The sequence below is a fragment of the Cricetulus griseus genome, chromosome 6 (assembly GCF_003668045.3).
Source record: "Cricetulus griseus strain 17A/GY chromosome 6, alternate assembly CriGri-PICRH-1.0, whole genome shotgun sequence".
NCBI classification, from domain to species: Eukaryota; Metazoa; Chordata; class Mammalia; order Rodentia; family Cricetidae; genus Cricetulus; species Cricetulus griseus.
The window spans coordinates 47,854,811-47,864,716 of record NC_048599.1 but is presented as its reverse complement, the minus strand read 5'-3'; the positions used below and the strand labels follow the sequence as shown (position 1 = coordinate 47,864,716).

Here is a 9,906-nt window from a genome sequence, read left to right as displayed (position 1 = left end):
TTCTACGAAAGTACCTCTTCAGGGGTCTTTCATTCATTAGCACAATGAAAAACAAAAACCCTACTCTTCCTATAACTTGTACTAGAAAAGAAAAGACTACCTACCAGAAAACAGTGTTTATGAAAACCAGTCAGGTACATCTGACCAATAGGAAAGCTGTAAAAGTGCGTACTGGAGATATGCAGTGATGGCCTGGGAGCAAGCCCTTGACACTGTTTCTCCCCACCCAACCTTCCTGCAAGATGTGAGGCAGGAGGCTTGGGGGGCAGGGTTACTGCTGTCATCCTTCCCACATCTACCAGAACTTCCCATGTACTGTGGCATTCAAACTCCCAAACTTCTGCACTGTTTTTAGGAAGGCTGTTCTGAGCTCTCCTTGGGGCACTTCCCTTTGCCTCAGGTCCCTGTGGGTATGACAGGAAGCAGGAGCTGTATGGACCAGGTTGCCTGGAGAGGTGTCCCTCAAGAATCAGCCCTCTCAGCTCTGGGGTTGGGGATGAGGGGGTAGATGGGAGGCCTGAGCCATGTGATACAAACCCCATGCCAGTTCATGTTTGTTTCATTCCTCTAGTGTTACAGACACTTGGGCCAACTTTGGAAGATCTGTGCCCCTATAGCCCCACTCCAAAGGCTCTGACAGATTTAACTGAATGAGGCCAGTGTCCCTACTGTTGTGCCGTTACTCTGCCTGTTGGTAACTTAGTTGCCCCCATTCATAAAGTGAGAGTGAGGGGTAAACCCAGAGCTTGTAAAGGAGTTGATCAAGCTATGAAGGCATTGTTCTGACCGAAGCTTTGCCAGGTGGTCAGGGTTGGGTGAGTAAGCACAATGGCACACACCTATAAACCTATTACTTTTGAGAACAGAACATGGCCAGCCTCTGTTACAATTTGGCAAGTTTGAGGCCAGCCTGGTCTACAGGACATCCTATTTCAAAGAAAGCAACAACAAAAAAAGAGGGTGGAGGGACTGGGGGTGTAGATAAGTGATGGAGCCACGTGCCCAGCATGATCCACCCCTGAGCCTTGCAATAAAACAAAACAGAGAGGTGGAGAGGAGTGGGCAGGGGGCACTTGGGGTGTGGGGAGCTTTTCTTTGGGACAGTTTTGTGTACCTTGTCTCCAGCTCCTGGGACTTCTCAAGTGTATAAGCCAGGGTGGGTGACTGTGTGGTGTTTTACCTTTTGTGGGGGCTCCAAGTGTGAGTTTCAAGGGCTCCTCTCAGCAGTCCTAGCCAGGAACATCCCAGCCAGACTGAGGAAGTCTCCAGTTCTCAGGGTTCTACCTTCCAAAGCCATACCTGGGACATGGGGCATGGGACAGTCAGGGACAGAGACAACTTGTTGAGTGACAGTTTATTGGTCCTTAGCATTACATCTTAATCTCCAAGGGAAATTCACAGACACAACTGCAGGTAAAAACATGTAAAATAATATAAAAATAAATTGAAGGCTACTTTTATATATTTACTGAATTAAGTAGTGTAATAAATACTATAATAAGCAAAAAGCTTCAATCACACAGTTCAGTTTCACTGAAGTTATAGTAGTGTTTGTAAATATGAATTTTTAAAATTTAAGTTACAAATATTAAAGCATTGAAAAACTAGTATAAAAGTGAATTTTGGCACGTAAGCGAGCTCTTCCATTAGTATCTGACTGAGGGACAGTGAGAAAGTCACTTCCCACCAGTTTTTGAGGTACAGCTATCAACTAGTTAGCAGCACAGCTGGAATACTTAACAGTTTAGTCTTTGAGTTGAAAGTTTCCCTTTTGAGAAGCCAGAGCTTATTACTGTGCAAAAATTCTCCAAAATCCTAACAGGATTTAGGAGGGATATTTGTACTGATCACAGCCTAAAGGGCTAGTGTTCAGGCCTCAGGTCAAAGGGCCTGAGGGCTTGGTTGGGCCAACCTGGCTCCAATATTTGCTTCCTCCCTCCAGTCAACAAGGGGAAATCCCACATTAAAACAAAACAACCCATAACTTCAGTGACTTCACCACTATCACACTCACTCTGGTGATAAAAACTGAAGCTGCTAACAGGAAAGCTGGTGGGAAGCACACAAGCCCCTGGAGGACTTTGCCTATCCTGGGAACTGATCCCTAAAATCCTTGCTGGGTCCCTGCTATCCACTTCTAAGATCAGGGGCTGAAACAGCGCCATGGCTTTTCCTCATGAGACAGCCTCAGACCACACTGTTTGACTCAAAGGGTCAAAGTGGATGTCAAATCCCACTGTCAAAGTCAAGAGACCCACAGGTTGTAGGGAACAGCCCAGGAGAAGCCTGGTCCTCTCCTGGTCCTCAAAGAACTCACAGTGTGTGGTTGCTGGGCCCCTACAGACTCCCAAGCAGGCTGGGAACATCTACGGAGGCTTCAGCTGGCAAAGAACTTCTGAATATTCTGCCTTTTATTCAAACCCACAGTTTTATATTCACGTTGAGGTAATCAGTTTTCCCTCTGATGAGAGGAACAGGGGCAGTGGGGCAGGTTGGTGAAAGCACATTTCTATGGACAATGGTCAAAAACCAAGTTCACCACACAGCGTGGCCCCAACCCCTCTTTAAAAACCTTTTTGTGCAGCAGCCAGACTGCCAGGCCAAAGCAGCCAGAGCTCTTAATCTAGAGCTTCCACTGAAAACTTCACAGCAACCCTGCAGGAAATGAAATGGCCTGTAGTTCTCCCCCCACCCCCCTAAAGGAAATGAAATAGCTTTGTGGTCCCCCTTTCCCTTTTCTAAGGCTGCTAGCTCAAATTTTAGTTTTTAAAAAGAGCTTGGTGAAGATAACTCATTGCTTATTAATCAATTGCACTTAAGATCTATGCTACTGAACCCCAGCCAGAAGTCAGGGATTTCCAGACTGGAGCTCAACAGGAGGGCCTTGCCACCAGTGTATTTTGGAGCTGGGATTAGAGCATATAGGCCTTTCTCACAAGCTTTTCTTAATGCAAGAATTCTTATCCAAATGCTACTTGTAATTTGGCTTGTTTGGTTCAAATATTTTCTTCCTAATAAAAGTATATTTTACTGACAAGCCTTGATTATTATTTTGCTTTTTGCCCATGGCCTCATATGCTCCATCTACCTCTCCGCTGTGCCAGGGCCCTCAAAAGCCTCTCTACATTACAGAACGCGACACTGGCTTTACCTATGTGCTTCTTTCTCAGCATGCAGAAAAGTCCAAGAAACTCAGAAAACGGTCATAGTCCAAGCAGCAGAGGCACTCACATCCTAGCAGATGTCACCTTTAGTGACCTTGCTCCTCACTCTAATTAGGAAGGTCAGTCTTGGGATGCAAATTAGTTTACCTTTGTAGTACGGTCCAATCTAAAAAAAAAAAAAACACTGGAGGGGATTCTAATTTAGATATCAGAATTCTTGAAATTCCTGGTCCTCAGGAACCAAGTAAACAAATCCAGGGGCAGTTTCAGATGAGATTTTCTGAAATGTATTGCCTTCCATGACAGGGGGTGATGAAGCTGGGTGTCAGAGACCAACAGCCCCCAAACGATTAGACCCTGGGCCCAAGACTAACCAGTTGCAGGATATTCACCTTGGCGGGAAGGTGAGGCACTGCCAGGGTTTAGGCAGCAGGCCTGCTCTTGTCTCTGAATCAGAGAACCAAGCGATGCCACAGCGGCTCTCTAGAACCAACCCCGGGAGTGCTGCTATTAATGCAGGGGCCTCACACTCGAAGAAAGCATCCTATCTTGCTTTCATTCATCCCACAAAAATGCTCTCATCTAGAAGGCATTGTGGATGTCTGCCTGGCCACTGCTTAGGAAACCAGGGCTCTTTCTATATCCCAACAGCTTCACTGTGTAAGCCAAAGGCTTCTCCTCAGAGCTGCTCATCCTGTGCACAGGCCCCACTCAGTTAGGGTGCAGAGAGAAGAGAGAATAAAGACGACATGTACTACTCTGGCAGGCACAGGCCAGGGAGGACAGAGACAGCCCCTTCAGGAGGGGCCTCCTAGGAAAGATGGACACCCATTCATTCATTCATCTCTATTGGGCACAGGCACAGCTTTCTTTAGGGCTTCTGCTCAAAGAGGTCACGGTATTCCTGCTGCTCCAGCTCACGGTTGTACCTCTCAATCTCCCGATTGGCCTCTTCCACATAATCATTCATGAACTGGTCCATTACTGGCACCTGGTTAAGGTGGTAAGATATGAGCCTGGAGGACAGGAAGGAGCGCTTATCCCAGGGGGACCTGTGGGAACCTGAGGTATGGGAAACCAAAGTGTCTGACACAGAGTGAGTACCTCAGCTACAAGGAGGGGTGACAGGCGTCATCAAGTCCCAGAACCAGGCTCTTGGGTTTTATTACACATTGAAGCTTGCTAGTCTTGTACTCCATCCTGTCCTTCTCTTCACACAGAGACTGCTGTAATGGGCCATCTGCACTTTGTATGCCATGACCCTGTTGTTACCAGTGCTGCCTTAAAACCACACTGCTTGAGAGGGAGGAGTGATGAGCAAAGGGGTCAAGACCAGGTTGGAGAAACCCACAGAAACAGCTGACCTGAACAAAAAAGGGAGCTCATGGATCCCAGAGTAATAGCTGGGAAACCAGCATAGGACCACCCAGACCCCCTGAACGTGGATGTCAGTTTGGAGGCCTTGGCAATCTATGAGGCCTCTGGTAGTGGATCAGTATTTATCCCTAGTGTATTAATGGACTCTGGGAACCCATTCCACATACTCTCTCAGCCTAAATACACGGGGGAGGGCCTAGACCCTGCTCCAAATAATATGACAGACTTTGAAGATCCCCCATGGAAGACCTCAGCCTCTCCAGGGAGAGAAAGGGGGTGGGATAGAGGGCCAGTGGGGGGCAGGGGAGGAGGAGAGGGAAAGGGAACTGGGATTGACATGTAAAACAAGCTTGTTTCTAATTTAAATTTAAAAAGAAAAAATGAAAAAAAAAAAACCCACACTGCTCAATAAAAGGCAAATCTAATACCAACAACTTTAAAAGGACAACATGGTGCCTGTGGGGTTTGTCCCTGTGAGCTCCTTCAGGACTACAGACCCTGCCTGCTCCTAGGACTTAGCTGTGCTGGTCCTAGCAGATACCCATTTTACAGGAGAGGCTTGCATCTCCCATATTTTCACATTGGGGTTAAACTGTTTTCAAGGATACGTGGGTGAAAATCGGTCTTGTCCCCAAAGAAGTTAACAAATTGGGTGCCATTGTAAAAGTAGCCTGCAGGAAGGGGATCCAAGTGGCGTTTCACCTGTTGGAAAAGAATCCTGTTGAATAATGTGACAACTTTTTACCATTCATTCAAAACAAATAAACAGCTGGGCATGGAGGCCCATGCCCTTATTCCTAGCACCCTGAAGGCAGAGGTATGTGGATCTCTAGGAATTTGAGACTAGCCTGGTCTACATAGCGAGTTCCAGGCAAGCTGACTGCATAGGTAGCTCAGCTGGGAACTGAACCCAGAAGACCTGGGTTCAGTTCCAAGCACCCACATGGTAGTTCACAACCATCTATAACTCCAGCTTCAGAGATCTGACACCCTCTTCTGGCTTCCACAGGCACCAGGCATGATGCACAGACATTGGGTCTAGCAACAGCCCATGATGGGGCTTAGAATGTAGCTTTTGGTCTTCTGTCCTGAGGCCTCAGTGTACATGAGCTTTGGGAAGAGGTTTGGGATCAGTCTGCTATTAGTAACACTTACCCAGGAAATCTCACTTTGGCCTTAGGATCCCACAGCCTTCCCATGACCAGCTCTGTTTATATGGCTTTCTTCTGGGCCTCAGCTGACTTCTGTGTGATTTGTCTTAAGCAGAGATCTTGTAAAGCTACTTGGGCAGGTTGAGAAGGGCAGGCTTCCCATTACCCAGTCCTCTGACAGGACCAGATCTCTTCTGCTTCATCGACAGGTCACAGCAGAAGTGCCCACTCCATTTACTGAAGCTACAGGTCAGGCTTCCTGACCAGCTTCCCTTTGTGTCCAGAGAGAAGCAAGACTGCCAGGATATCTACAAATAGTCCCTCACCCTGTGAACGAGCCCAGGACAGCACTACAAGTCTAGGCCAAGCGCAAAGGGAAAGGTAGGGCAGGCGGCCACTCACATGGATGGTCTTGATCTCCTGCTGGGTCAGCATTCCCCTGGTTTTCAGAGCTTTCCTCTGAGGCCTCTGTGCAGATGTGGAGAAAACATATATTTCAGCAGAGCTGAGAGAACACAAGAGTAGCTGAAGGCTCAAAGGAGGGTGGGGGCCAGTTACATGGCAAAGATCCCAGAAGGAGGAAAAGCGAATGAACTAGCTTTTGTGGATATAATATCTTGCTTGTCTACTCTCCTGAGGAAACTACTTTCCCACCACAGAGCCCTGCAAGATAGTTGGAAACAAATGGTAGAGAGCCTAGTGCTTTACAAATGGGCATAGTCCTGCCTCTTGGCGGATTCTGGTGCTTAACCCACAACAATGACAGGTAACGGACAGCCTGATGTTTCACAGTCTAGTAACATTTAAGACCAAAGCAGGGAGTGGTGACACACACCTGTGATCCCTGCACTTGGGAGGTTAAAAGCGGGAGTATTAAAAATCTGAGGCCAGCCTGGCCTAAGTAGTGAGATTCCGCTTAACCACCTCAGTCAACAAACCACCCAACCTCCTACAAAACACCTCTTTAAACAAAAGCAAAAGCAGAGCTGGGTGGTGGTGGCACACACCTTTAATCCCAGCACTCAGGAGGCAGAGGCAGGAGGATCACTGTGAGTTTGAGGCTAGCCTAGGCTACAGAGGGACTTCTAGGACAGCCTCCAAAGCAATACAGAGAAATCCTGTCTTGAAAAACCAAACCAACAGAAACAAAAGGAAGGGAAAAGCAGAATTTACCCATGTGAGGCAGCTCATAGCTCCTATAAGACTAGTATCAATGGAAAAGACCAAGGACCCATGAAACTCTTCTACTGGAGAGTTCCAGGACAAGCCAAACCACCAACACTGCCTGCGCTCAGCACTGCAGCTTCCAGAGGACCTGGGGTTGACTTCCAGCCCCCAATTATCTGTATCTCTAGGAGATCTGACCTCTTCCAGCCTCCACAGGCACCAAGCACGCATGTGGTGCAGACATATGTGCAGGCAAAACATCCATATACATAAAATAAAAAAAAGTACACGGGGCCAGGCCTTTAATCTTAGCACTCAAGAGGTAGGGGGATCTCTGTGAGTTCGAGGCCAGTCTGGTCTACATAGTTCCAGGACAGCCAGGATTGTCACAGAAAAACCCTGTCTTGAAAAACAAACAAACAAAAAAACCCCCAAACCAAGCTGGGTGGTGATGGTACATGCCTTTAATCCTAGCTCTTGGGAGGCAAAGGCAGGCAGGCAGATCTCTGTGAGTTTGAGGCCAGCCTGGTCTACAGAGGACAGCCTAGAACTAGAGCTATACAGAGACCCTGTTCAGAAAAACAAACAAAAAAACCCAAATACAAAACATAGTAATTGCCATATCTGCCTGGAGTTTGCCCCCACAGGCTGCTTCTTAATCCCAAAATGTCCCTAAGTATTGACTGAGCCTTGAGGTATATACTAGTGGGTGTTAGAGGGAAGAAGGTCAGAGTCAGTGGACTGTACTGGTCATGTCTGGGCTCAGCTATGTTGGTTTTGCAAGTCACCTGCTTAGCTGACTGTCGAAGCCAGTCCTTGAGGCTGTCCTCCTTCAGGGAACAGCCGATGAACACAAGGTAGCATTCTGGCTGCCCACTGTCTTGAGGTGTGCTTCTTGAGTTGGGGGGTGGAGTGGGTCCCTCCAAAACTGGCATAATGCTCAGGGAGTTCGTCAAAGTGTTGTGACAGACCTCCATGGTCTTTTCAGAATCTGCACAGAGAACACAATTGTCCCTGAGATCAAATCCCAAAAGAATGCTACACTGTAAGTGTTGGCAGGTTGACAGATTCCTAAGAACTGACATGATGGGTAGTGGCAAGTTGGAAAGGATGAACTAGAAGTTTATGGCTTGGTTGGTGTGTGTGATCAGACACACACTGTTAACTGGGCAGAGGAACACAAGAGGAAGAAAAGACTTGTAGGAAGATAAGCTGGGCCACTCACCACTGCCTCTGCAAGGCTGTAAAAGGAGAAGAGAGGCCTCTGCACTGATAGTGACATCCAGGGAAGCACCTCAGGGGCTGAAAGCAGTGTCTGGCTGTGACACAAAGGCCTAAGCACTACCCAGCAGCCTGAGGGGCAGCAACCTGAGGAGGTGGCTCAGTGGTGAATGCTCTTCTGGAGGACCAGGGTTTGATTCCCAGCACCTACACAGTGGCTCACACCATCTATAACTCCAGGAGCAGAGGATCTAAATGGGTACTAGGCACACATGGTACATACATACATGCTGGCAAAACCTGCAAAAATGTAAATAACACAGATTTATAAAAGAATGGAAGAAAGCATAGACACACATTAGCTGGGCTGAAAATGCCCGTGTCCTGTCAGAGTGGCTACACTGCTCACTGTAGTTCCCTGCTCCAAGATTTGGAGGCCACCAGCAGAAACCCTTCATCCCCTCAGATGTAATAAACTACTGTGGTTTCTGACTTTTCTGCCTCTGGACTTTGGAAAACGCTGTTCTTTTTCCTTGGCACTTGTTCCTCTTCCTCAACATTGAGGTCACATGTTTGAGTTCCTCTCTGACCCCATCCTCAGAAAATCAACAGGGTTTTAAGGGCTCCAAGGGTCTAAGGCTTACTAAACAAAACAAAGAAAAAGCAGAGTTCCAAGACTTTGACCAGATTGGGAGCTCTGCTTTTGTCAAGTCTGGGAGGAAGGCTAGGAGGCGGCCACGGATGACCATATGGGGTGTAGATCTGTGGAATGGGAGTCAAGGAGATATGGAGAGTAACCCAGGAGCAGAGGGCAGAGAGGACCGGGCCAGAAGGTCCTCGAGCAGGGTGGTGCCAGAAGAGGCTATGAGGTCACACCATGAGCTTGAGTGCCCAAGCTACCAAGGCTCACCGAATTTACCTGAAAACTTCACTTTGCCAAGGATGTGGTAGATATTTCCAGAGAAGGGACTTGGCTTGATGGAAGACTGAATGGCTGGTGGAGGAAAAGGATAGGATTCAGTTATCTGATGCAGAGGCCAAGCTTAGGCCAACATAACTGGAAAGGTCAGGGCCAGGGGAAGGGCTCAAGGTTCAGAGCTGCCATTTCCATCTCCATCTCCTCCAGCCCGGGGCCTTTGCCACTGTTCCCTCAGAGTGATCAAAGTGTGGCCACACATAATCAGACCCGGGAACTCTGAGCTCATCAAACCCCCTACCTGCTTTTGATTCTGACACTATGGAGAAAACATGAAGGACACTGACTGAAACATGTCCTAACAACGGCTTACCTTTACACTTGGTCACAAAGCGAGTTCTTTCCAGAGGACGGTCAAACCATACGCAGATCTGAACCATTAGTGGAAAGACAGATCCAGAATCAAATTTGCCTTCATACCTTAAAATAATTTTTATAATGTAAGAACAAACAGTTTTAATTCATTGACAGATTCATGTATATGAAGGGACCAGGACCCTCACTCAGCCCCCTGCTTTAGCAGCCATGACAGGCTACAGAAAAGACATGGAGGCCTCTGACACAAGGAAACTCCAGATCCTCTGGCCTCCCAGAGTCTAGGGCCAAAACTGAACACAAAGAAACTCCAGACCCCCAGCCCCCAAGCCTCCTAGATACTTGGTTCCTGGGAACGGTTTGGCCACAAAAGAAACTCCAGGGGAGACCAAAACCTCCCCTGTAGTTTCCAGGATATAGTTCTAAAACTATTGGTATCTATGAACAACAGGCCACCTGCAAGTAACAAGAAAGCCATGGAAACCACAGAATGTTCCCTCTCAGCACTGACCAATGAGAATACCTGGTATACAGG

The 9,906-nt window shown here is 47.6% G+C and overlaps 1 protein-coding gene across 3 annotated transcripts in view; it reads right to left on the bottom strand.

Annotated features, from left to right (window-relative positions):
• Positions 1 to 1,339: 1,339 nt before the first annotated feature.
• The window catches only part of C6H20orf194 (chromosome 6 C20orf194 homolog), a 137,477-nt gene continuing 128,910 nt past the window's right edge, over positions 1,340 to 9,906 (bottom strand). For all 3 annotated transcript variants that reach the window (XM_027421772.2, XM_027421773.2, XM_027421774.2), the window contains 6 exons: positions 9,370 to 9,476; positions 9,000 to 9,074; positions 7,648 to 7,850; positions 6,095 to 6,160; positions 5,150 to 5,243; positions 1,340 to 4,148 (listed from right to left, as the gene is read on the bottom strand). In XM_027421772.2, the coding sequence (XP_027277573.1) occupies positions 4,036 to 4,148; positions 5,150 to 5,243; positions 6,095 to 6,160; positions 7,648 to 7,850; positions 9,000 to 9,074; positions 9,370 to 9,476 (658 nt within the window). In that variant the 3' untranslated portion in view covers positions 1,340 to 4,035. The remainder of the gene's footprint in view (positions 4,149 to 5,149; positions 5,244 to 6,094; positions 6,161 to 7,647; positions 7,851 to 8,999; positions 9,075 to 9,369; positions 9,477 to 9,906) is intronic.